Source organism: Austrofundulus limnaeus, unplaced genomic scaffold, assembly GCF_001266775.1.
Source record: "Austrofundulus limnaeus strain Quisiro unplaced genomic scaffold, Austrofundulus_limnaeus-1.0 Scaffold3, whole genome shotgun sequence".
Classification (NCBI taxonomy): Eukaryota; Metazoa; Chordata; class Actinopteri; order Cyprinodontiformes; family Rivulidae; genus Austrofundulus; species Austrofundulus limnaeus.
Genome location: NW_013952405.1, coordinates 3261735 through 3289437, shown reverse-complemented (window position 1 = coordinate 3289437; position 27703 = coordinate 3261735). Strand labels below are relative to the sequence as shown.

The 27703-nt window shown below is 38.5% G+C and overlaps 1 protein-coding gene across 7 annotated transcripts in view; it reads right to left on the bottom strand.

Annotated features, from left to right (window-relative positions):
* LOC106523924 (ELKS/RAB6-interacting/CAST family member 2) overlaps nucleotides 1-27703 on the bottom strand; it is a 160583-nt gene that overhangs the window by 112356 nt on the left and 20524 nt on the right. For all 7 annotated transcript variants that reach the window (XR_001310953.1, XM_014017504.1, XM_014017531.1 and 4 more), the window contains one exon: nucleotides 15682-15849. Coding sequence is in view for 6 of the 7 variants with exons in the window: in XM_014017504.1 (XP_013872958.1) it covers nucleotides 15682-15849 (168 nt within the window). In the remaining variant the exon portion in view is untranslated. The remainder of the gene's footprint in view (nucleotides 1-15681; nucleotides 15850-27703) is intronic.

The following is a 27703-nucleotide window of genomic DNA, read 5'->3' as shown; positions in this document are numbered from 1 at the left end:
GTGTGTGTGTGTGTGTGTGTGTGTGTGTGTGTGTGTGTGTGTGTGCAAACAAACACACACAGGCGAACGTTTTTTATCACTAAACTGTAGTGCATATGTCATCCCACTCTCCAACCAAACACACCTCCCACTGAAGCAGACCACCTACGATAGGAAGCTTCCAGACCCAGGCATTGTGGTGTGGACTGTCTGTCTTATTGAATGTGTATCCTCTGGAGAAACTATGACGTGTGTTTCAGTCATCTCCTAACACCCCCAGACCCCCATACACAAACGCACACACAGCTTCCCCAAAGTTTACAGACTCACTGTTTTGACTGTGATAACTTTATCAAAAGACTGATAGGGCAGGGCCATGCTCTATGTTTTTTTTTTTTCTTAAAAGTTGAAGTGATGATGTACAGTTACCTTCCACTGGCCTTGACTTTGCACATGACAACAACATTTATCATGGCTCTGAAATGTAACTGAGAGTAGGTTTCCATTATCACTAACTTTTGCAAAACAGTAGACTCATTGTTGGAAAGTTGTGGGATACATTYGTATGAAAGGCATCCTAGCTACCATTTTAAAAAAATAATGCCACATTTTAAAGCATTGGTAATGAGATAAGAATGTCAAAAKTGTAAAATGGGGTAATGGTATTTTTATCAGTGGAAAAACTGTTACGAGTTCAGTACAATTTATTCTTATACACATGGCAAATATGTCTTAAATATATGAAAAAAAATTAAAGGTAATAGTTGTCAGCAAAACAGTGTAATCCTTTATTCAGCTGAGTTATAAATCAATGGAGTCTTGCTTTTGTGGTTACTATATTAAGCTCATGATTAGCTCAAGCTGAGTTCTAATGTAATGGGAAGGTATCAGACTTTGTTTGGCAGTTAAAAAAAACTGTGGTCTAAAAGCTGTTTGTTCCAAAGCAAAACCACAAACCCAACTGACCCGTCTGTCGTCCATCCAACCTACAGGACTAGAACTCTGTGGCCACCAAAGRAATCATTTCTGCAGAACACAAAGGAGGTCAGCGTGGAGAGTGACCACCACAAAAATGAAATCGTTTGTATTTTTAAAACTCTTTTAGCCCAATAAAAACACCCAACAATAATTGGTCACTGTTTCAGCATAGCAACTTGGTTGTCATTGCTTCTGAAAATAAAATCGGGAGAACTGTAAAACTCAACGATCCTGGCACTAACGTGTATGATCGTGAACACACAAATACTCAGAAGGAGACTAACCACAAATTAAACAATAAGTAGAAACACAAAATAGATTTCCCAAGAAAAATCCAGCCAAACAGCAAAAGTTGAAAAGGCTACAAAATGAAAATGRCACTCCTCTGATTCAGGTAAAGCATGATTTAGTTCCCATCAGTTAGTCATCAAGGCATTTGATTAAGGGATTACTAAAGGTTTAGATGTGCAGCCTGAACTTGAACAACTGAGACAAAAGTTCCTCTTTCTTTCAGTGAGAGGGGTTGTTGGCTGTATTATGTTTAACCTGCAAACCTCACCACCTTATCTCTGCTTGTGAAACACAAAAAAGCACAAAACCAGCAGGCTGTAAAGTCATCATTCTGTATAAGCTGGCGCCTCCATGTGGCGAGGTGCAGCTATTAGCAAAATATTCTACTTCTGACAGTTWCATTAGATTAGATTGATTGGTATTTAAAAAACTTTAATTTAATTATTTTGTGTTTTGAGATGATTTTCCTGTATGTTATCACAAGACTGGTTGACAACCAAAAAGAAGATGCATTCTCAAAAATAATTCATCATCTCGTTTGCTTTAAAAATARTGAAAGGCATTTTAAACACTCTTTCTTTAATAAAACATTAAAATATTCAATCTTGGTGATAAAACTTTGCTTGTGTTTTGTACTGAAGAGTAAAAATGGAGTGTAAAAAAATAATTATTTAGGTTTCACTTTGATTTAAACTAAGGCCCTCAACTGCTAACATCTCTCTCTTTAAACTGATCGAACACTTATGTTACGCATTTGTATTCAGCCACACAGGCAGATAATCATGCACAATGTCAGACAAATCATTCACACATACAGAGAGATAAAAATGGAAAAATATATCAGTAGACGAGCATTAAATTTACTTGGATTTTTGACCAGAGCCCAACGGTCATTTATCTGAACTCTCATATAATACAAAATACAATATAGTTGTGCCAATACAAACTGGCACAACTTAAAAAAACTAATAAGTAAAAACAGAAAACCCACTAAATAATTTTATCTGTATGTTAATAAACAAGACAAAAATATTCCAAGTTTGGAACACAAAACTGGAAGCCCATTGAGATGTTTGACAATAAAAAAATTGAAATGCAGTTTTTATTATTTAGAATACCACAAGAAAATAAGGGAAACAGCAAAATACACTCAAAAAATAGATTGTTGGATTTAATTAACTCAGGTATGTCAGCAATTTCCACTTAACTGAGTTGAGTAAGTCCAGTCTTCACAATTTATTTCAATGTAATTATGCAAGTTGCTTTAGATTTACAGAACTCAGTTAGTTTAGTGGAAATTGTTGACATAACTTGGTTAAGTGAAAACCAGAAATAGGTGATATGATTCTCTAAACAGCTATGAAATGTAGTTGTCATCAACTGTTTTTTTCTTTTCAATAAAATTATTTTATTTTATTTTTTGAATCAACTTTTTCTTAAACAGGTTTAGGGTTTCTTAAGTTATAACCATAATCTTAATTGTTTTAACACACAGAAATAAAAGATACACCAAAATGTAAGTACCCTACCTAAATAAAAACATTTAGGTACGGACACACACCAGAACAAACAGCAAGACATATCTACAGTATAATTCTATATATATTTTTAAAGTATATGGATTTCCTGAACGCACAGTTTAAAAAAGTCCCACATTTTAATCAATTCAGGATTATTATCATAAATGTCAGTCCAGGTTCAGTTGCACATAGAACTGACACATTTGACAAGCAGACAGGCTCCCCCTCTCCGCCACACATTCCTCCCTCCTATTTAAAAAGAAACCCTCCACTGCATTTATACATATCAATTGGATGTGAACACACACATATGTGGACACAATAGAGACATGCTCTGAGACTAYGACAAAGGCACACAGAGAAAGATAAAGTGAGTGTTGTTTTCTTTGTGATTTTTCCTGGTTGACCACGAAGTAGAATGAACAGGGTGAGACTCCTGCAGACTGAGCTTCATACATGAGTGCGTGCGTGTGTGTAGGGACAATTTCTCAAAACAAAGCAGCCTTGTGGGGACCGAAGTGAATCGTGGGGACCAATGCCAGGTCCCCACAAGTCCAAATGCAAATTACGGGTAGGGGGTTAAGTTTAGGATTGAGGTTTAGGTTAGTTTTAGGGTCAGGTAGGTACCTGTGAGGTTAATTTTAAGGTATATGTTCAGAGTTAGGCGATGAAGGCTAAAAAAAAAAGAACGGAAGTCAATGGAAGGTCACCATGGGGTTCAAGAACAAACGTGTGTGTGTGTGTGTGTGTGTGTGNGAGAGAGAGAGAGAGAGAGAGATCTACACCAGTGCTCTTTAGACTTAAAACTGTCTCTCTGCCCAAATCCCCCAAGGACTGCTTGCCATGATCATTAGGTAACTGCAATGCCCCTTTAGACATCTAGACCCAGCACCATTAGAATATTTTTTTCAAAAAGGAACTAAACAAATTTTAAAAAATCAAATCAAAAGGATCAAACAAACAAACACATCAAGGTAAGCATGGCCACCCACTGAGGACCACAGTAGTTGTTCCCAACCTGGACCTTCTGACCAAAGCCCCCTTTACACTGATCTGGTCAAACAAGTGCAAACAGCACACAGTCCTGCAGTTTAACAGAGAGTTCAAGAGTCAAACTGTGACTCATTTTCCTCTGAGAACATTAGCTTAAGTGCTTCTCTTAGATCTTTAAGTATGAAATACTGGACTGCCAGGAAGGTAACAGGTCAGCTTGAGTTATGGCACAGTATCATCAGGATACCGTCAGCTTTCAGTTCTTCATCTTTTGGACAGTCATGAAACACGTTTTAGTTCTTGAAGTGAAGTGCACGTGCTGCGGTCAGGAGGAAGATGGACTCGAGCGGTTGAGGTCTGATGTGTTCTACGTGGCATTTGTCTTGACTGATGTGTAGCCTGGCTCCAATCAACCAGCCTCAGGCTCCCACCATTACCCCGGCTGATTGCTGATAGGAGGAGAGGGGGACAGATGGGGCCCTATCACAGGCAGTTTACCAGAACCTCCCTAGTTCCAGCAGTTCTTATCTGTGGCCGTGTCTCTGCACTCTGATTGGTCAGCTGGTATCCATTAGGATGAAAGGCATTGGTGGCCTCATCACAGATCTATCAAGATTGAACACACTCACATTGAAAAATTTATGTATAAAGCAGTAAAGAAATATTTGAATGGGGCTTTTGAGAAGTGCTGCACTAATTCACCTGGAATACACTTGTGGCAGTCTACATATGAGTCTAATGCAAGAAAAAATGTTAACCCAAGAAGATGTTGATTAACGTGTAGAGGATGCAATCATTAGAAAATTTCATTGCAAAGAAAACTGTTTTAATGAACTATTTTAATGTCTTGATTTTGCTTTTCTGTTGTTATAAGCCTAAATTTCTATTTTATAATCAACAAAATCTAGATATTTCATATAAATAAAAAAACTATTGTTTAGTAATACAAATTATTATGAACTAATATATACATCACTCTAGTACACGCTCATCCAGCTTTAAAAAGGTTAAATACAATATAGTGTGGGATATTTTGTGGTTGATTAACTGAATTTTAGATGGTCTTATATTTTAGACTTTCGATTGTAATCTTTTAATTTAAACAGTAAAAGAATCAATAAGGCTCTGTTTAACCTGAGCCTCACTCTAGCAGTGTAAACACAATGTTTTACATTTCAACAATGTTTTAAGGCTACTTCCTTGTTTACTTTGACATCATATTCGGGGTGTTTACACTAAAAAATTATAAGGAAATGTAATGGGAGGAACATTTTATCCCTTTGGATGAGATGGACCACAGCGTTGTGATAATCTTTATATATGTGTGTGTGTGTGTGTGTGTGTGTGTGTGTGTGTGTGCGAATAAACATTCAAGGCTGAGTACTGGACCTGTTTCCTGAACCTGATTCTGGTTCTCAGTGTACACAGTTTCCTTTCAACAGAATGACAATCATAATCCCCCAAAGGACAAATAAAATAACCTTATACATATTGAAAGCATTAAAGCATTTTGGAAAAACCAATTATCTTCTTCCAAAAGTATGTAAGTCAGATTAGATGATTGCTGAAAGCAGCATTCCTTGACGGAATGCCTTTAATCAGAGATATGGTCAGATAGTACTTGGAATATGTGCTTGGGATGACGCTCAGCTACGTCCATCCCCAAACCTAGATCAATATAACTACTGAACTACTAATGATGAACAACATCCAATGTGTTTCATAAAGGAGCATTTTATAATCTAGGAGTAGGCAAGAGAAGTACCAGAAATCTGTACAGTACTGAAATAGAAGATGGATCTATGGGTGATTTAGGCAAGTACAAGGAGTTTTGTATGATACTGAAAAATCTCTATTTATTGTGTATCACAGGGGCTCCAGATAAGGCCATCAAACAACCCAAAGCCATAGAAAAAGTGTGAAGGTGACTTTTATTTAGTTTATTTGTAAGCGTTTGCACACATTGGAATCTGATCAACCATGGCTGAGAAATGTACTTGACAATGAAAAATGATGAACCCTGTAAATCACTGCTCATGTGTTGTACCTTGACCAAAACAGTTTCAACCTGTTCAAAAACTGAGAGCTTCGAGGAAACAATTGACACTACATATTGTCATACAGCTGTTCTTTGAACATAAAACCATCATAATAATTGCCCAGTCTTTTACTAATGTTAACACTAAACTGATTTTAACATAAGGTCTAAAACCACAAGTCAATACTCAAACAGCCCATTGAAGAAATCACTGGTCACAGTGTTCTCAATTTGCAAAAAATATTCCTGCGGCCAGGATCTAATTATCACATGAATCATCACAATGACACTATAGAAGTTGCACTGCGCCAATGTTGGACTAATATTTTTCTTCTATCAACATGAAGCCCTTTCCATCACTATTGCTATGCATCAAAATTCAATACTAGCAGTTTTGTTTTAGGGCGGTACATAAAACGTGGAAGGAGGGAGAAACTGGAAACAGAGAAGGAACATTTATGGAAATTTTGGAAAAACATCTGGACAAACACGAGCAGCAAATACACATTTTGCTTCAATTCACGTAAGTAAGAGAAAAGAAAGTTAAACTGCATTTAAAAACATACCAAACAAATTAAATTTTGTGAGGAAAAAATTGAAAGACAAGCAACGCACAAGATAAAAAAACTTAGTTTGTAAATCCATTTTACTGTCCCAACTTTTCTTCACAATCACAGTCATTCTTATGAACCAGACCCGAGTCAGTGACACTACCGAACTAAAACAAGGGCTGCCAGATTCTGGCAGAGGCTACGCTGAAACAGAGTGGTTAGCCGTAAAAAAGGCTAAGCAAAACTCACCAAACATAATTTAGGTAACTCCTTGTGAGCAAGGCATTTATCCACAGAGACACACAAACACCCACACATGTAGCCAAAGCAGACGCAATCACATCTACCCGTTTGTGGCTTCTATGGGAGGGAACATGAGAGGCTATATTTTTACGCACACAGCCAGCTTTTCTAAAAGCATGAATATGGATTGTGATGACCACAATGTTTGAACATGAATAACACATGTATGTCATAACCATGCCACAACCAGTGGATTATATGAATACCTTGCAGCCCTGCCCTGCCCCTTCAGCTGGGGTGAGGGGGCAAAAACATACACAAATCAATGCATTATTATGCTTTTGTCATGGTCTCATTGACCAAGGATTTGAACAGAAGCCACAATGTTTTATGTTGTGATACTTAAGACCAGTGTGCTGACATAAAAAATCTCTTTTCTCATACAAAGACAAGCTACTCATTATTTTCAGTCAGATTCAGTCTATTGCTATTAAAATCAACCTTGGTCTCAAAGTACAGCAATGACTTCATGCTACCATGTTGTAATCCTGTGCGGAGTGTCTAAAGTGGGCTGGAACAAAAAGATAGTCCTCACATTCTCCTGAGACAGAAAATAATACAATTACATGTATTTTAACGGATGGCATGACGTTATGCGCAATCACACGCAATATGGGGATATTAGTAGATGGGACAGTGCTGCCAGATGACTCTCAGCTACCACACAAATCTAGGTAAATATCTGTAAAACTGACTAAGTGGTAATTATTTTTGTGTTGGTCAAGTTCAATTAGCTGTGGCGGCCAACTAGAATTGGATTGATTTCAAAAGTTAAAGGGTCAATATTATGTGTTTCTCAGGCATATAGTTCAATGCTCAAAAATGAATTTGACTTTGCATCATAGCCATTATTTTGGCCCTTCAATCAAGAATATTTACTCATCATTTGTGGAGCTATTTGATTTGTTGTTTGAGTTGATGTTTTTATGTTGTTGTTGTTTTTATTTTTATTTATTTTTATTTTATTATTTTTATTTTATGTTATTTAGTATTGTTTTGTAAATTATGTTTCATTTGAATGTATTCTGGGTCGAAAAGGGGCAGACAAAATAAGATTTATTCTTTTTCTGCTACTTTCATTTTATTTTGATCTGTATATTTCTTTGGTTTTGGTTTATTTTTATTATTGTATATAGTATGTTTTTTAATGAAATGAATAAAATTTTTGAATTGAAAAAAATATAGAAACCTTGTGTTACAATTGGTAGTGAATGGAACCCAGGGTGAAAGTAAGTCAATATAATGTAATAAATCAAAAAATTCTTTACAAAGAAACAAAGGGCTGTCGGGGCAGCAGTTCTACATAGAAAAATGATCAAGAAACTAGGAACAAGACACAGGTTAATATGGTGCCACAGGTATGTGATTGCCTGGTTCACAGGATAAGATAATTATGACGATTTTAGGCTAATTTTTTCACTTCCAACAAACTTAAAATGCCCCACTTATTGTGATGACTCTAAAGATAATCTTAGAAAATATCCCTGACAACTGTGGTGCATTAAGAGTGATCTAGTCACCTCAGAAAGACATTAGGATCGCTATAATCTCAAATTGGGATATTGAAAATGTTGGATTATTTTGGCCTGAAACAGTGTGGTGTCCCTCAAAGACAAACGAGCTTGCAGCCTGTTACTCAAATTAGAAAGTGAGGTGATGGAAAACAGGGAATCCAAAAYACAGAAGACAAAACAACTGCCATGGTGCACTAGGAATTCCAGTAGACATCTTTTCGTTTTGTTTTTTCTGTTAAAAATAGACCACAAACTATTGCTATTGCTTTGTCCTCGTCATTTGCTGTTTGTTAAACTCAYGTCTGATATCGAGAGGTTTCGTAAGATTTTCCATCTAACATCTGAATGTTTGTGAGTGAAATTGGTTTGTCTGTGGTGTGTTGTCTTTGCAGTGTAAATCAACACCACACACAGTAGGACCAAACCTGTTATATCTATGACTGTTTTATCATCATGTGTGGGGTCTCATTCTTTGAAAATCAACMGACAATTTTAACATTAGAGAAACAGGAGGACACTATAATGAACCAAATGACCAAAGCCTTGGGAGAGACAAGGATCAGGTGAGCAGGGCAGGAGCTACAGTGGGAGAAAAACACAGGAAAGTAACAAAACACAAACACAAGGATCCACCAACACCAAAGAAATATACACTCTGAAAATAAAGCTATCAAAAACATGAGGTAGAATTTATAACAATTATCTGTATTTTAACCACAAAATTTTGAATGTAATAACACCAATCAATGTCTTAAAATCAGCTCAATCAAACTAAGTTGTTACTTTATAACCCTTTTGAGTACATCCAATGTTCAGAATAGTAATCATTCATCCTTTATATATTAAAGAAATTGTACAAAAGTTTGTTGATCTGAGAAGATTTCTGCTAAACATAATCGTGTGTGTTACGATAATGTAGCACAAATCATAGAGCAAAAATGCAATAAAAATCAAGTGTTTACWTTTATTCCTACTCCTTTCTTTCAAATGGAGTAAAACACTGTCAGCTCTAGCCTCTAAGGATTGTTTGGCTTTTTACTAATAAGGAGTTTGGAAAATCCATCAGATTGTGATAAGTACAGTTTGGTTGGAAAGGTGAAGACAAAATAATCTGAATATGCAGACAGTCACCTGACACTGTGACCTTTGGGGAACATTTTTAATAAACTCAGAAAAAAGGAAGAATGAGGGAGACGGAGCTCTAATTGGACAACATAACAGGAAACATGGAAGTTGGGAGATAACTTTTATGTGGGAGTAACTAGTCTATAAAGGAATGACCACCCTGTGTACCAAAGGTAGCCCCAGGCCCTGTTAAAAAAGCTACCTTAAAAACCACAATTAAGACCTTTGAAATATGCTATACAGATGTGTTTGTGTGTGCAAGTGTTTGGAATCAAATAACATGAATCTGACACAGATGGTTTATTACACATATAGGAAGCTATTTTCAGAAAGCTTCTGGGCAGACCATTTTTTAAATATTAAAGTAAAACTATTCAAATCAACAAAGTCCTACCAGATGAGTCACATGGAAAGTCAAATATTTTTTGTCAAATCTAATCAGCGGATGAATGAAAACACATTTTCATTCAAGAGAAGACCTCTTGATTAAAAGTTCTTTGTTCTTCTTCTTACAGTGAAGAAACAAACTCCAGTTCACTAGCTTTTCATTTAGGGCTTCAATGGGGAAGACTATTTGCCTCAAATTAAAGAAAGACTGGAGACAAGTAAAACTAACCCAGCCCATGACTAAAATTTAATAAGTTCTTGATCAATTGTTTAGCTAAGTACATTGTGATTGCTTTATGTCAACCAGAACTAGACATGCTTATTATACAGAAACAGATGACCATTAATGTCATAAGTCAAGTGAGTATAATGTTGTGTTCACATCGAATGTGATTTCAGCATCAAAATTGCACCCAACGCTTCAAGTTGGATGCTTGTGCACTTTGAGGTTGGACGAGAGTCAAAAAGCGCTTGATGCGCGTATAGCATGTCGAGAGCCTCCTCCTCCCCTTCTCTGCCAGTCTCTCCTCCTCTGTTGGTCACTGTTTAATGTTGGATGAAATAAAGGAAGTGGCTTTGCTTTATTTACTGAGTGCAAGAGAACGTTGCACTCATCAGATAATTAATTCATAATTAATTCACCAGATAATTCAGAGGCATTCTGAGTTTGGTGAGTTTTATCACCCAGGAGCTGCGAGCTAACGAGGCTCACTTTCAGAACTATTTTTTCCCAAGTCCAGTTTGATGAGCCACTGACCCACATCAGTGCTGATAGCTTCTGCAGGACACCGACTATAGGTACTCGATTTCAGCTGAATAGCTCCTGTCCATCTGTCTCAGGTTAGTGGACATCATTCAGGAAACTGTTCCGTCAGAAAATCTGTCACTATGTCACACAGTGGAGTTTCTCTGGTTGGTTGATGCGCCGTGTTGAGCTGCAAAAGTTCAGATTTTCCAATTCAGTTCTATTCAATTTATTGTCATTATACTGAAACGGCTGAACAGTGCAACGAAATGCTTTTAAGCTAGATCTCCAGTGCAGTAACAAGGGACATAGTGCAGACAAGACAAGACATAACGTGCATAAACATTAAACACAAACATTAAATACACAATCATGTGTATGATGTGAACTAGATGTGGACAACGGACAGTCTATGATTTTTCAGGTTGTGGCTGGAGTGGCTGGGGTCACCAGTTTAACAGCACGGGGGAAAGAAGCTGTTCTTGAGTCTGGTGGTTCTGGCTCTGATGATCCTGTACCTTCTTCCAGATGGCAGGGGTTGAAACAGGAAGTGGCTGGGGTGGGTGGGGTCAGAGGNATAATTAATTCACCAGATAATTCAGAGGCATTCTGAGTTTGGTGAGTTTTATCACCCAGGAGCTGCGAGCTAACGAGGCTCACTTTCAGAACTATAATACAATAATACAATACTCAGGGGTTTGTGCGCTCTACTCCCTTGCCTGAAATCTACAATCAGCTCCTTGGTTTTGCTGGTGTTGAGGGAGAGGTTGTTGGTGGTGCACCACTCTGCCAGGAGCTTCACTTCCTCCCTGTACGCCCCCTCGTCATCATTAGAGATATTAGAGATATTGCCAATGACTGTAGTGTCATCAGCAAACTTGATGATGGTGTTGGTGCTGTGTTTAGCGAGGCAGTCATGGGTGTACAGGGTGAAGAGCAGGGGTGAGAACACACAGCCTTGTGGGCAGCCGGTGCTGAGTGTGAGGGTGGGGGAGGTGTGGTCACCCATTCTGACTGACTGTGGTCTGCCAGTGAGGAAGTCCAAAATCCAGCTACAGAGTGAGTTACTGATTCCAAGGGTGTTGAGCTTGGATACCAATCAGGATGGGATTAAGGTGTTAAATGTGGAGCTAAAATCAACAAACAGCATTCTGACGTATGTGTTTGTTCCTTCCAGATGGTTGAGTGCTGTGTGCAATGCCAGGGCGACTGCATCATCTTTAGATCTGTTTGTCCAGTAGGCAAACTGATGTGGATCCAGAGTGCCAGGAAGGCTGTTCTTAATGTGACCCAGGATCAGCCTCTCAAAGCACTTCATCGCAATAGGTGTGAGAGCGATGGGACGGTAGTCATTCAGGCAGGAGATGGTGGTCTTCTTTGGGATAGGGATAACTGTAGTGGCTTTGAAGCAGGCCGGAACAGTGGACTGTGCCAGAGAGGCGTTGTAGATGTCCGTAAAGGGGGCCGCGAGTTGGTTGGCATACGCTTTTAAGATTCTGCCTGGGATTCCGTCTGGGCCGGCTGCTTTCCGGGCTGGTACTCGCATCAGAGCTCTCCTCACCTCTTCAGTAGCCAATATGAGTGACTCGTCTGTGGTGGAGGAGGGCAGAGCAGTGGTGGTCAGCTGTGCCTGAGCAGTGTCCTCAAAGCGAGCATAGAAGGTGTTCAGCTCAGCAGGGAGGAAGGAGTCTGTGCATGTGGTGCTGTTGGCTTTACTTTTATAGTCAGTGACAGTTTGGATTCCTTGCCACATACGTCTGGGGTCTGAGCTGGAGTTGAAGTAGGCTGCAATTTGTGTGCTGTAGGTGTGTTTAGCAGCTCTAGTGCCAACATTCAGATTTTGTCTGGCAACTTTAAGTTCTTCACTGTTGCCAGATCTAAAGGCAGCATCTCGAGTCTTTAGCAGGCTACGAACTTCACTGTTCATCCACGGCTTTTGGTTTGGGAGTGTGAGAATATGCTTTATTTCAGTCACATCATCCACACACTTCTTGATGAACCCATTGACAGATGATGCATATTTATTTACATCAACAAGCAGGTCACTGGTGGCTGCTGTTTTAAACACACCCCAGTCAGTACACTCAAAGCAGTCCTGCAGAGCTGATTCAGCCCCTTCTGGCCACACACGTACAGACCTCACACTTGCTTTAACCCTCTTTAGCAGCTGTTCGTATGTGGGTTTCATGAGGAGTGAAATGTGGTCACTCTTACCAAATGGAGGCAGAGGGGTGGTGCTGTACGCCTTCTGGATGTTGATGTAGACGTGATCCAGTGTGTTTTCTCCTCGTGTTGGGTATGATACGTGCTGGTGAAGCCTGGAGCAGACAGTTCTGAGGTCAGTCTGATTGAAATCACCTGCAACAATGAGCGCAGCCTCTGGGTGACAAGACTGTTGTTTGCTAGCGCCAGCTTAGCGTCACTATGTGGAGGAATATAGACAGCCCATATCTGGATTATGGTGAATTCCCGGGGGAGGTAGAAGGGCCGGCATCTCACCACCATGTWTTCCAAGTCAGGGGAGCAGAATCGCTCGACAACAGCTGAGTTGGTGCACCACCGATCGTTTACAAACACACACAGTCCTCCASCCTTTGTTTTGAGTGATGCGTCAGTGCGGTCCGTGCGGTGCGCTGTTAGCCCCTGTAGCCTGATAGCAGAGTCCGGTATGCAATTATGGAGCCAAGATTCTGTGGAAATGAAAACACAGCAGTTCCTTGTTTGGCGATCTGAAATGAGCCTGAGTCTTAGTTCGTCCATTTCATTATCCAGAGATCGGACATTAGCGAGCAGCAGCGTGGGGAGTGGTATCCTAGCTAGCTTCGCTAGCCGCCCTCGGACACCCGCTCGCTTACCCCGCTTCTGTTTATGTTCGCATGCCCATCGTCTGCGTCTTCCGGTCAGATACGGCTCCGCCTTAGCTTGTGGTGTTCTGGGTCGGAGAATATCCAGCGTGAAGTCGGCAACTGGTAGGCTGAAAGGTACATTTATACAGCGCTTACCAATATCTAGCAGTGTTTTTCTGTCATAGACTATGCTATATTTGCCCATCTTGGACAGATAGTGCGTAAAACACATGCAATAAAACGCAAATATTAAACAAAAAAGAAAAAATAATAATAAAAAGAAAGAAAAACTGCACGTTAGCAGGAGAGGTAGCCAGCTGCTGCCGTCTCCAGCGCCACCATAGTAACATTTTCCAATTTTAGCGTTCAGCGCGCTTGACGCACGAATCATGCTTCAAGAGCGTCGAATGCTCAAATCGCTGAAATCATTCAAATTGCGCCGCTCTAATCGCACTAGACGCGCTGCAGCTCTTCCCGACGCTGCTTGATGCACGTCTACCATAGGCTTTGCATGTAAACCTGACACTCCTGATGCTGAAATTGTGTTCGGTATGAATGCAGCATAAGATTCATTAGCAGCATGCTTCCCAAATGTTGTAGTGTGCATCTATCAGAGTTCTAGGCTGATATCACCGTAAGGCAGGAACAAAACACACATTAGGCAAAATAACAGTAAGTGAGTTTATTTACAGTGTTCATGGAAATGAGAACCTCTGGACCTAGATTCAGAATAGTGGTTAGTTGGTTTCCTGGAGAGTTTCTTGAGTGTTTTCAGAGAGATTGTTCATAGGTCTACTTCTTCCTGAAGAGTGATCAGTGTGGTACAACAGGTAAGTAACTGCAGAGCTTTCTTCCGAGTATCCAGCAGGTAAGTAGGTTTTCAGGCGAGGCAAGGAAGCAGGTGAGTATGGGCCCAGGGGAGGATTTGGCAGGTAAGGCAGGCAGGGCATGGCAGCAGGTAAAGGCTGAGTCGCACTACAAGATTTTAAACCAGTCGGCCTATTTTCAAAGACTGAGAGTGTCCACAAGTGAGGATAAAAAATCATGGATATACAGTACCAGGTTTGGTCCTACAGTGTGTAGTGTACAGCCACACGGCAAGAGACAGCACACCACACACGAAAAGATATTTCCTTCATGAACATTCAGATGTCAGTTTTTAAATCACGCAAGACTTCCTGAAATATCGCGAGAATTCAGATGTTCGAGGAAAAATCTCACATGACCTCCAGAGAGACGTGAGTTCAGAGTAAATAAACATTTGCAACAAGGAAGAAACAATGTTGATCGTTTGTGGACTATTTTTGCCAGAGGAAAAACAATTCCATAGGAGTTTTAACATCCAGCAGACTTTCTGGTGAGTCATGACAGTTTTTTTGTCTTCTGTATTTTGGAATCCCCTCCGTGTTTACATCACCTCACTTTCTGATTGGCTACACGTCTCATTCACAGGCTGAGAGCTTGGTTGAACACTACACACACAGTGATATCGGGCCAAAAAAATCAAACATGTTGAATATAGCCGATTTGAGGTCGGGGCGGTCCCAACGTCCTTCCGAGCCAACTAGATCACTCTTAACTCACCACCCATGGCGGGAATATCTGCTATGATTATCTTTAGAGCCATCACGATAATCTGGACTTCCTTAAGATTGTCAGAAGGGCAAAAATCGGCATGATTATCTTGTAATGTGACGCCGACCTAAGTAGAACAAACACAAGATTTCTCAATGATCTCAGGAGGACTTCAAAAACAGGAGCTTCTTGGACAACTTGAAAAAAAATGTTGATTTCATCACTGAGAGTGTGCATCTGTGTCAGCCAACTGTCAGGCAACCAGGAACAGGGGAGAGACTGACAACTGTCACAGCATCAACATTTTATTTAACTTTTATTCAACCAAGCAAATCACACTGAGATGACAGTTCTCTAGTTTTAAGTGAAGTCTGGGTCTGAAGGTCGTCTAAACAAACTTAGCCCAAAAAGTAAGGATATTTGTGTTTTGTAGATAATTCTTTGTTGCAACAGTGCTTCTTGGTATTAATTTTTAAATTGTTGGAGAGTCTGCTAATTTCCCTTTTAAATAGTCCCACATTTGTAAGGAGCATGCATTATGTGGGATGAGCAGTAGAACTGAGTGGGCTGTGCACATGAAAAATTTGCCCAATCTTCATTTGTTTTGAGCTTCTGGTACCCCCAGGTGCTGCCAATCAGGTGCCTGGTATAAGATTCATTGACAGCAAATTTTGTTACAACAAACTTTTACGTGTTTTTTTAGATTGGAAAGAAAAGTGAATACATATTTTAGTTTTGCCATGCATTAACTTTTTCCAATGCGATTGTTTTATTATTTGCATACCAAACCCTTTGGTGGAAGTTGTACAATGTTAAAACTAGCTTGAATTCTGTACCTTTTTCTGCAGGACATTGACTTTTCTTTCCTTGACATCCAGCATGTCCTTCATGTCTCGGATTTCTCCTGTTAGCGTGCTTTTTTCATCACCCAAGTCCTGCAGCTGTTTGGTCTTCTTGGTCAAGATCTGTTCCTTCTCTTCCAGACGCACTCGCAGAGCATCAACCTAAAATCGATCAGAACATGGAGCTCATGAGATGAAATGCAAAGAGATAGGATGCACAACAGCCACTCAGTCAGAGGGCTGACCTATAACATTCACCACCACAAGTGACATATTTAAACTCACTCATTTTGAAAGTAGTCAAAGTTTGTTATGGCCTCATGTCCATGACCTAGACCACTACAGAGTGATGATATAAAAGTGTAAGTAAAATGAAAGGAACCTAAAGTCACTACCATCATTTGCTGCCAGATATGCAGCAGGACAGTTACTTTTCTCTCTTTGGGTTTTCTGTCTAACTATAAGACAAGAGATGTCTAAGCTTACTGCAAAACTCATTTTGGGCATCTGTGTTTTGCTGCACCAGCTGAATTGACCCATACATACTGTACACACACAGTGACCTGGCTGATTGGCTTCATAAATACCAAGCTTGGTAATTATTTTAAAAAGGGTTACTAAGACACAATGTAAACAGTGCAAAAAGCAGAGGAACAGACTCTTCTGCTCTCCAGCTCATCTCTCAAACGTTTTAAGAGGCAGTGAAGAAGAAGCTGTTTAAGCAGATGGTGCATAATCAAGAGGGTTAAAAGCCCTACAATTACTTTTCCACCAGGCAATCATTCATGTAATAATGAGCAAATAAAATAACAGGAAAAGAAATGCAGTCATAATAAAAATGTCCAATGACACCTTGTTCCCAATTGCCAGGCTGGAGCTGTAAGTGCCACAACAGGGGTATCATGGGAAAGTGCATGGTAGGAAAATAGAATGAAAATCTGGTCATGACTAAAACTTTTGTTTTACTTGGAAAATACTTTTATGCCCTTTGTTGTTAACTTAATGCCAACTCTCTCTAGGGTATGAAAGAGGATATTTGTGGGTGTGGGTGTGTGCACTGTATGTAGGTGTTTCTAACAACCTATTTGAAAAAAGCACTTGGTGAATATGAGATATTGAGCTCACTCTTACTAGCCATTAGAACCAAATTAAGAATTTCAGAATATTGTATTTTTTTATCGTGATCCAAACCTCATGACCCCAGATGAGTGTTGGAACACAGACAGACTAGTAAATCAAGCGCTTTGCTTTTGGACTCAACTCCTTACGATCAATCGAAGCAATGCCTTGATTACTGAGGATTAGGCCCCAACTCGTCAGTCCATCTCTTGCTCTATTCTACCATCAGTCATAAATAAGACACCCAGATACTTGAACCAGAGTTAAAATTAGGAGCTCATTACTCTTAGAAAAGATCAATGTAGGTAGGGCTACAAAAGCGTTGACCAAGAGGTAGCTGAAAATGGATAAATCTGATGAAACAGTATATTAAAACACTATTGTGGAAGCTGGTCAATGTCTTATGTGTTTGTGTGTTTCTGTACGTGTAAAATTAGAGTGCAGTGTGCAGTTCTGAGACCATCAGAGGATTATCTAATGTCACAGCATTAGAAACAAGCCAAGAGCTCTAGGTGTAAGATGGCAAAGTATTTATCTCATATTGCTTCTCTGGCAGATAACCAAACTCTAAAACTGAGAATGCCTCTGTCCTTCACTGTTCACATTTGCACACATACACACACAGTTGTGATATCACTAATCCCTTGTGTGTCCACAGTGTGTGTGCACATCATTGTGTGCTGATGTTCATGTTGTATGTATTTGCTACACCATATATGTGTGTGTTTGACAGGGAGAAAGACSGACCTCCTACACTTCAGCTTTACCTAACAAGCAGCAATTTAGCAAGAATGCAGCAAAGGGGCCTAACAGGAAATCCTTACTGTGTCACCTACACTGGACTACTAAGCTTTAAAAGTGCTGCACAAATATGAGCCTAATATCCTCTTAAAGCACTTTTCTAATTTGGATAGGTGAGTAGGAACCAATGAAAGGATAGACAAGGGGAAAAAAGTAAAAGCAAGTTAAGTGAGAAAAGGTCGAGAGAGATTACGACAATTCTTCACAGATCATTTGGTTCGAGGATATTAACACCACTGGAATTCTCCTTCTTGAGCAGGTCTGCAGCTGAAAAAAACACTGTAGATTTAACAGAAAGCAAATATTATAGACAGTTACCAACCCAGAACAAACCATCTCCCTTCTCTTTCAATTTCCTTAACCTTTTAATTTATCTCTTCTTCGTTTCATCTATTAACAACAGCTCTCACCCAACATATTACTTCTATATGTCTTTCAACATTTTTTTCTCTCCAAACATGCAAGTTATCCATGAGTTTTATCAATCTTTTTGCAGGTGCTAGTCCTGTAGTGAGACAAAGTAATGTGTCAGCATGAGAACTCCCCACAGTCTTCAACCAAGGTTTTGTAAGGAGAGAATTTCTCTGCCAAGACTTTGCAGTATAGTGGGACTTTTATCTGTGAATGGATAAATGGATGGATGGATGGATGGCACACTGCTATGCTGTGATGAACACTGGTTCATCTAAGCTCAAAAGGTGCATTATACTGCATTACTATTATAAAGTAATACAATCCCATCTAAAACACACGTGTCCAACCTCTCACCCAACTCCAGATCACTTAAAATAATATCTTGTTTTCCATTTTCAATTCTGTGATAGTTAATATATTGTTGTTGTTTTTGTTGTTGTTTTTTCGGGAATATCTATATTTCCTTTAAATTTAAATAATGGACTGTCAGGAAGCATCTCTGTTGTTTTCCTCTGCCGGTCTCTGTTTAATGGCGGATGAAATAAAGAAAGTGGTGGTACATTATTTACTTTGAGCAAGCGAACGTCGTGCTCACAAGATAATTAATCCACCAGATAATTCAGAGGCGGTCTGTTCTGTGAGTTTCACTCCAGGAGCTGCGATGCTTTCAAGCTACGCCGAACTCTACTGAACCAGCGGTTGCTGATGTCATTACRCTCTTGAGCGATGCTGCGTTCTGGACAAGCATGGAAAATCTCCCACTCTTACGCCAATATGGTCGCAATGATGCATTTAGGTACCGAAACATAGTACTGTTTGAAGTTACATGAACAGGTTCTTGGTAGTTCCGACAGAATTAGGTCGGAACTTAAAAAAGTATTGAATGCAGTACCCATCCCTACTTGCGACCTATTCCTCAGTTCGATGTGATGGGTCTTATTTGTAATTCAACATGTTACCATGACCATTAATGCATAAGCACCCCCTAATGACTTCCTCTTCTTCTACCTTGAATGTTACGTGAATGTGAGAACTGGTTAACAAAGTAAAACATTGGCTTAAATAATCCAGTTCTTTTGACCTTTATTTTTATCCTGTTTTATATTTCATCATAAAAGTTTATTTCTGACATCTGATATAGCTAATGGTATTTGTCTAAGTTGTGGTGCAATATGAGTAGACCACAGTCTAAACGGCAGAACAGGATGCCGTAGGAAAAAGACCGTGCCAGAATTTCCATCGTAACATTTGCACTCTCGTCCACCCTCTAAAAAGTCCAATATTGTAAAAAGAGTCTCATCTCACCAAAAAATAACTCATGTTTTCGAGTTCTAGTAAGCCTTCAAAACTCTATGACCTTTGTGTGAATGCAAATGTTCATCTGGAGCTTCATTCACTTTGGTGTTGCTGCAAAAGAAGTTTGAATACCGCTTTGGCTGAAAACATCATCATAAAAAGTTCTCAAATCCAACGACAGGGTCAAGTGAAATGTATCTGGTGTCTGAACTACTGGAGCAGCTGTGGTGTTCTACTCATAGCTGTGTGAGGTATTCACTTTTCTGTCATCCCTTCAACCTGTGTAAATACAGCATAGGCATGATGTATTCAAAGGTCTGTGCAAGGAAATTAATCATCTAAATTTATGGCATATTATTTGCCTAATAATGCTTGTTAGGTCAATGATATGGTCAATGATTGTAYTAAGGTTTAATTATTATACGAGACCACCAATGTCCTCCACATCACCTATAATCATTCAAATATCTCTGTGGTGAAATACAGGCATCAAAGATAACCAAACATTCTTACATGATTAAAAAAAGATGAGAATGAAGTTGGACTGCTAAAAATAATTTGTTTATGTAACTTATATAATTTGTTTGCATACGCACTGTGCTGATTCACACAGATGGAGCGCAACTGCCTGGTTTTAAATATACTTTATACAGATGAAAGAAGGAGAGTTGAATGATTCATAGTTGTTTGGTGAGACAACATAAACTTTCAGTAGATGTTGGGAGGACACTGTAGTTCACAGCAAAAAGGTAGTGTCTCACTGATTATTAGAAGACTAGTTGGTGACTCAAAATGTTTGGAAAATGCCTGGTCTGTATGTGGCACTGTAAAGCTGACTCAAATATTTTGCACAATGGATGAAAAACCTAAACATAACAAGGAAAAAAAGAGCAAAAAGACACCCTGGATTAGATTAGAGATACACTGAAAAATAACTTGTAAGATTTACTAGAAAAAATCCTCGTAACAATTTGCACTAACGTTTGTTAAGTAAATGTAAATGCTACAAATTTATGTAATATTTACTCATCATTATCTAATAAAAGTATAGTTAAATATTTGTGAATAAATCAGGTAAATTTTACGTAATTTGATCAACTAAATCTTGTAACACATACTTGATCAAATTACGTAAAATTTACCTGATTTATTCACAAATATTTAACTATATTCTTAATAACTTTTACTAGATAATGATGAGCAAATATTACATGAATTTGTAGCACTTAAATTTACTTAAACAGTGCAAATTGTTACGAGGATCTTTTCAAGTAAATCTTACAAGTTCTTTAACAGTGCACATGCATCAAGCACAATATCGTAGCATGACACCTCACAGCTACAGAGAGAGGTGTAGCTCTTGTTATAGTTCAAGACTTCACCACAGGTGGCAGTTTTGAAGAACCTTTATTGGATTCTTCTTCATGAACAACACTGACAATGTGAAACTCACAGGACTTATTAATGACTAGACCTACSACTCTCACTTATGGTTWCTTCTGCTGAACGGTTTAACACAAGTTAACAAATAATGAACACAAAAATTAGAGTAACTCAACAGACTAATTGCAGAAATAACAATGTTAACCAATTCCCTAAAATGATTTAACWACAACAAACATGAATCCTACCCACAATCCTCCACTGCAGTCACATGACAAACAGCCAAACACAGCAGAATGCTACAGTATGCATTCCCTGTTCCCTGAAAACTAAATATCACCTACATTATGCCATCAAACTATTGCACACCAACAAATGTGTTCAAGCAAAATAAACCAGACAACTTATGTTTTATTTTGACCATGTCTTGTTCTCTCCTTGAAAAGTGAAGCAAGGGAATGAGGAGCAGCAGCCCTGTGTGCGCATGCACCCTCAGTTTTAGCCCAGAAGAGAAGAAGTTACTTAATATACTCATGTTTATGTGCTGTCCAGAAAAAGCACTTAAATATTACTGGTAAAATAATATTAGCATTTACTTTTTTACAGTAATATTGATATATAATATAATGCTTATTGTTTATTTAGTAAATTCTAGTAGTTTAGAGATTTTGATATTTTTTTGTAAAATTTAAAAGAATAATTAAATAAATGTTAATACACCCAAAAGTTAATTTTTTTCAGTGTAGGGCTATGTAATTGTTTTCAAAAGGATGTAGTTTAGTCATCTACACAAAAACACAAGGATGACATTTTAAGATTCTCGATTTAAAATATATGTATAGTTTAGGGGCTACTACATTGTTTCCATATGAACGCAAAGCTGAAACAATTAAAAATACTTTTGTGCGTTGACCAAAAATGTTGTGTGGACAACCCCAGGGTGTGAGTCAAATTTATAAGTGATGTACACAAATTAGGCCATCAAATAGCAACCATTAACATGGACTGAGCTTTCCCAGGGCCTTGTACTGGTATTTCTTTCATTTTAAACTCCTTCACTACAGCACACTTCCTCATTTTATTAAATAATAAATAAGAAAGTGTAACCAAGTTTTCTCTTAAACTCCTCTGACCATCCCAGACATGACAACACCAAGTCTGATCTGTGCGGAAATGAGGGACAGTCTTTTGTCCTGCGGCTTGGGCTGTGTGTCATTTGAGATTTGACTTAAAAGCTGTGTTGAGGAAACAGTCTGAGCTCTGATCAGGAATGGTGTAATAGACTGATCACCTCAGGGCCACCGCAGGATAATAAGCAGATGTAAACTGCCTCACAGCAGGGGCTGCAGGGTGGAGAGAGGTGGATGGTCTCCTTCTTCACCGCAACATCTGTTGGAAAAAAAGCCTTAGCAACCCAGCTGTCTGCCCCCAGGCTACAAAACGAACATGGGAAAACACTGATGTAAAACAAGACAAAGAGGAAAAAAGGACACATAGTGGCAATCACAGATGGACGAGAATGACTAACAAAGCCATCTTTGTCAACAGAATAAAAGGGATGTTTTATTCCAAAGCATTACAGTTAGAAGTGTTGATATGATTTGGGTGGAATAATAAATGATAGCAAAACTGTGAGGGTGTCATCCTGAGTGCAATTATCCTTACTCTTGTTGCCTCCAGCTGCTTCAATCTGATTTTTTTTCAGTATTCATCACATAAGGAGAGGTGCTACAGGTGTTCCCCATCATAAACACTTCTTCGTCTGTATTTCTTTAATAACTTCCAACATCAAATACCAATAGCAACATCTTTTTGCAGGAAATTTATGTCCTATACATACACACTGAACTGTCACTCACAAACATCCACAGAGTGAAAACTAACTCAAATTGTGTCTGCTACGAATGTCAGAGATTGAGATGTGTTCAACTCTCAACAAAATTATGGAATTGTGGCTTTTCTAACACTTTTAAATCTGTGGCGCCTGTCAAAAGCTGTTTTGAATAAATGTCACACCGGCTGTTTTCTGTTAAGTTTAATTCTTACAGAACCGGAGAAACTTAATCCAAAAGTCACTAGATCATGCAATAATTAAATACAGTAAACATGCAAGACAGCTAAGTAAACTGTGTGCTAAATGTTGTTGAGAGCTTCAGAAGAGTTCCAGCATGGGAACCATATTATGTTGCAAAAATGACTGATTTAATTCAGATACGGAATGTCAGTTCCAGTTAGCTGATCTCACAATCCATGCACACTAAAGGGTAGCATAATGCCTAATAGATTTACAGAAGACTTAAAATTTCAAAATACATGCTAACTTACCAATTGTTCTGGTAACAAAATAATTTAATAAAATAAAAAACAGAAAAGGTGAAGACGTAAATAAATTCTAAATAAATTGTCAAACTTAGATTCCAAAAATTTTAACAGATGATTGTTCCTAAAATAAAATGTTTGTCATTACTTAAATCACATAAATGTACAACTGCAATAAACCCAAAAGAGCGTGATGGACTTTCCTCACCCTGTGTTTACTTAGTCATGGTTGTAATTTTATAGTTAACAGATGACAGTCAAACTACTTGGCCTGAATGTTATTAACTAATTTTAAGGCAATTTTCCTGGACTGGACTGTAAAGAAAAAATACATTAAAACCCTGAAATCATCCATTTAGCCCTGTCTTGTACCTTCGTTGTCCTGTTTATGACTGGGGGATAGAGCTTATTCCAGCAGTCATTAGGCAAACTATTTCACTAACATATTGTGCAACATTTGTATTTTATGTTTTTTTGTTTTGTTTGTTTGTTTGTTTTGTGGATAAACAGTCTCAGCAAAGCAAAGTAACCCCGAAGACAGAAAAAATGTCCAAACAAAAAGATGATTGGTTCATAATGGTATCAGGTCATCTTTACTAAGCCTGTTCTGGTCGATCAGCTGCTGAGTGACAAGAAACGAAGCAAAGTCCTTGTATTTGTTTGTGTTTATGCCTAGTTTTAAAATGAAAAGCTAAATAGGCAGAAAGACCTCACACATTTCCAAAACTCCAATGTGTGGGCTACTCATCAAACAAATGAATAAAAACTCATTTAACTGCTACACATCATTTGTGCACATGTGCCACGTGTTTCTGCAAAACAATGCTAATGCATACATAGCCGTGTACAGAACATAATAGAGTATTTCAGTAGCACACAATTAGTCCATTCTCTGTGTAAAACATTAGATATCTCAAATCTGACCCCAGTGACTCCATTTTTATGGCTTTTCCACATGGCCTCTAAAGAACTTACAGGGACTTTATTTTGGATCACGCCATGTTTGTTTGAGTAGACTCCATGCTCTACTATTCACAGAAAATCCCAAACCACACCAATCCAAGAATTTAAGATTACACCATTGGGCCTAAAAATTGTGACCACGGCCTGGCAAGTTCAGATGAGGTCATGGTAAAACTTGTCCACCACTCTTGGGAATCATCATAAGGTCCAGAAATCAAATGTTAATCAATAGTGGTCAAACTAAAATAAGAGGATCAGAAGTTTTCCACCCTCTACTTTCAACCTCAGTGTTGACTTCAGTGAATTCTTTAATTCCTCATCTAGCTTATGTTTATTGTCTTTTCTTAACATTCATATAATAAGCAGCTGGGGGTAGATGTGACATAAGAGAAGAACAAACATGCTAGAAAATGGGGGTGAAAACTGATGGAGGTTGAGAAAATCTGGATGGAAGAAACGAATGAGGCAGTGGGAAAGACAGAAAGAACACACCAGGAGCAAAGCCCATGGTGGACCACAAGCAGGTTGTGACCACATCTCATCCCTGCCTCACTGAATATATGCACCATCAATCAGCAAAAAGAATTAGGAAAGATCAACAAAAATAGTCCAGCTGGGACCACAGAACACCGTATCCTTGCATCACTCACCGACAAAAGCTTACAATCATTTATATCCATCAATCAGCTCAATTCTCTCACTTTTGCTTCCTCTTGTCACTCCAACTGTAAAAGATTCGTTCCTTCTTCCACTCCAGAGTCTTTCTTTTATTTTTCACGATTAATCACTGTCAGTGTGGTCAGTGTTAGCAAATCATTGGAGTCATTTCGACCTTCTTCGAATCATTACATCTCAACCTCAAAATCAAAACTCTGTAAAGGTCTTCTGGCAGACACACAGTAAATATTAGAAGGGAACACAAGAAATGTAAGATTATATCTAAGGTAGCTAAAGAGAAATATCAGAGACTATGTTCTTTACCAAGTCAAAGTGTCATGATCTGTGTGTTTTTGSTTTCATTTTCTAGTGTTTCTCTGTTCCCCTGTGTCTCTTTTCCCTGTTGTCTTGCTTTCAGCCCCACCCATGCTCACCTGTTTCCTCTTGTGCCTCCCCAGGTGTTTTCCATTGTCTCTCATTAGTTCACCTTTATATTCTGAGTCCTGTGTTCAGTCTTTGTCCGTTCATTGTGTTGTGCTTACCAGCCAGTGAGGTGTCTGAGTTTTTCCCCAGAGATCTCGTGAGTGTTTTGAGCTGCATCGTCAGCATTTTTGTTCTTTATTAAAGCCTTTTCTTCACCTTTTGAACCTTTTGCCTGTGCCCTGGCTATGTTCTGCTCACCTCCTGATACAAAGCATTTTGTGCCATTTTCCGTGAAACAAACATGTCAGGTCTGTCAATGTCATCAAATTAGATTGGCACATCTAGCTAGTGCTAACTGCTGTGATCTCACTAGGTTCATATTTAGTCAGTTGCAGATGCAAAAAAGCTTTAAGCCTCAATTATTTTATTTTCTTATTTTCTTGTAAAACAGGATGAAACCTGTCAGTTGTAGGAAGTTTTGAATCCAGAATGCTGACAGAATCAGTGGTAAAAAAAATAACTAGTGAGCTTTAATTAATTGTACAACATTTGCGTCCAAATTGCATTGCATTAATTGGAATTTTTTTACCTCTTGAGCCCCCGGAATCGGGGGCAGAACTGCACTTCCTATTTTTTATTCTGTTCAAATTCTGTTAATCTATGATCTGTCATTTACACATAAACATGTTTGGTATCTACAAACACATGAAAATCTTGACTAAAAACTCACATTTCTGCATCCCTCAAACCCAGTTAAAACCACAAGCAGGTGAATCAGTAAGTAAACAAATTACAAAATGGTGTCAATGTGAATCTGTAAATACATTAGAGCAAATTAAAAGAAAATATTTTTAGACTTTTTTTCTTTTTAGAAATGCAAGTCAAAGCAAATACCAAAATATGCTGTAAAGTGTTTTGGATGTTTTTTTTTAACTTGATTTTGAATAATATGTTTCATTTGGAGTCACATATAATAATTTCTCATTATTTTATATGAATAGGGTGAAAATAAATGTATGGGTAGTTAAAAAAACCATTCAAAAACAAGTATTTTCAGGCATTTAGGGAAAATATATATTTTTTGCAATTAAACACCCAAGGTGTTTTAACATTTAATTATGGTACCAAAATGGTACATTCTGTGCCAAATGAAAAAAATAACTGTTTCTTTTTTTTACTAAAACCTGTAACTTTGATCTAGATTATTTTAGCAACACAAATCTCTTCACRGGTAATGTACACATGTGAATTATGGTTTAAGAGTTTTTAGCATTATTCACTATATTTTGAAAAGGGTTATCTATTGTCTAATCTGAAAATTAATCAGACTTTCTTTCTGTCAGTGCTCACTATTATCTCTGAAACAACAGCAGCTGCTTAAATACATACACTTCTGATAAAATCTTCCAAGTATTAGCTTTATTTTGATTTCAAGATTATTTAAGTAGAGTTTGTAAATGCTGAGACATACTCAATTACATTTTGGCACATTATGTCAAGCACAAACTTCAAGAAAACCCCTTGGGGCTGAATAGGTGGACAAATGGACGTCGATACTGATATTGCAGCCACTGTGAGTGCATCACACAGTTTGATTCCTAACTGCATTTATTTTAAACAGTCTCGTATTTCTCAAAAAAGTGTATTTTACCCTCACTTCCAAAAGTAATAATTATCATATTTAAAATAATCTTTCTGCAGAAGACCAAAACCACGTCAAACTCCTTTGGCAACACAATTTTGGGCTGCTCTTTTGTTCCCGGGTTGTTAAATATGCAGGAAGGTCTCTGATAGGTTACCTGATCTGCTGGAGTATCATTACAGCCCTTCATTGTCCTGAACGAGGCAGGAAAGACACACACATCTACTGTATTAAAGGTTTAAGTTTCCACAGACCTTGGCAGACTCACAAAGCTCACACACAAGTGTGCACATTATTTTCCACATTTTCCAGTTATCTGAAGACAGATTCAATCACATCCATTAAGAAGCTGTCCTTAACTTTGACTGACAAATAAATATGCTTCTATTTTCACATTCCCTCGCCTACAGTGCTTTCTCTGTTCGGTGGCCAGTTCCCTTCTTACTCCCATCCTGATGTGAGCGACTTCAAGAATGTCTCTGATATGAAGCCGCTCCTACACTTTGAGTCATCAGCCGGATCTGGGTCTACAGTAACAATCATGTTGAGACTGAACGCTCATAAAAACAGACTGTATATGGAAAGGTGTGTGATATGCCAGTGCTTTAATTAAGACAAAATACAATGTAATTCTGCTGGAAAAGTCTAAAAGCAACAGTTTGAAGCTGAAACTAGAATGTGCAGTGCTACTATAAGTGAACAGGATGACTGAGGGGAGATGGGGAGTCCTGTGAGAATGGCTGAATGACAGGAAACAGAGGAATGCAGGTCCATGTTTGGGCCACCAAAGCACACTTAAAAGCCCTACTCATCCTCTGGTTTGCCCACTTAGTCGAGGAAACTCGAGTCATCCTCAAGTGGGGTAAAATGCTACTTCAAAAGCAGAAAAAATTACTGGAGACCGGAGATGAGAGCTGAGTAATCAGAACTGACACTGTACATTTGTGTGTGTGTGTGTGTGTGTGTGTGTGTGTGTGTGTGTGTGTGTGTGTGTGTGTG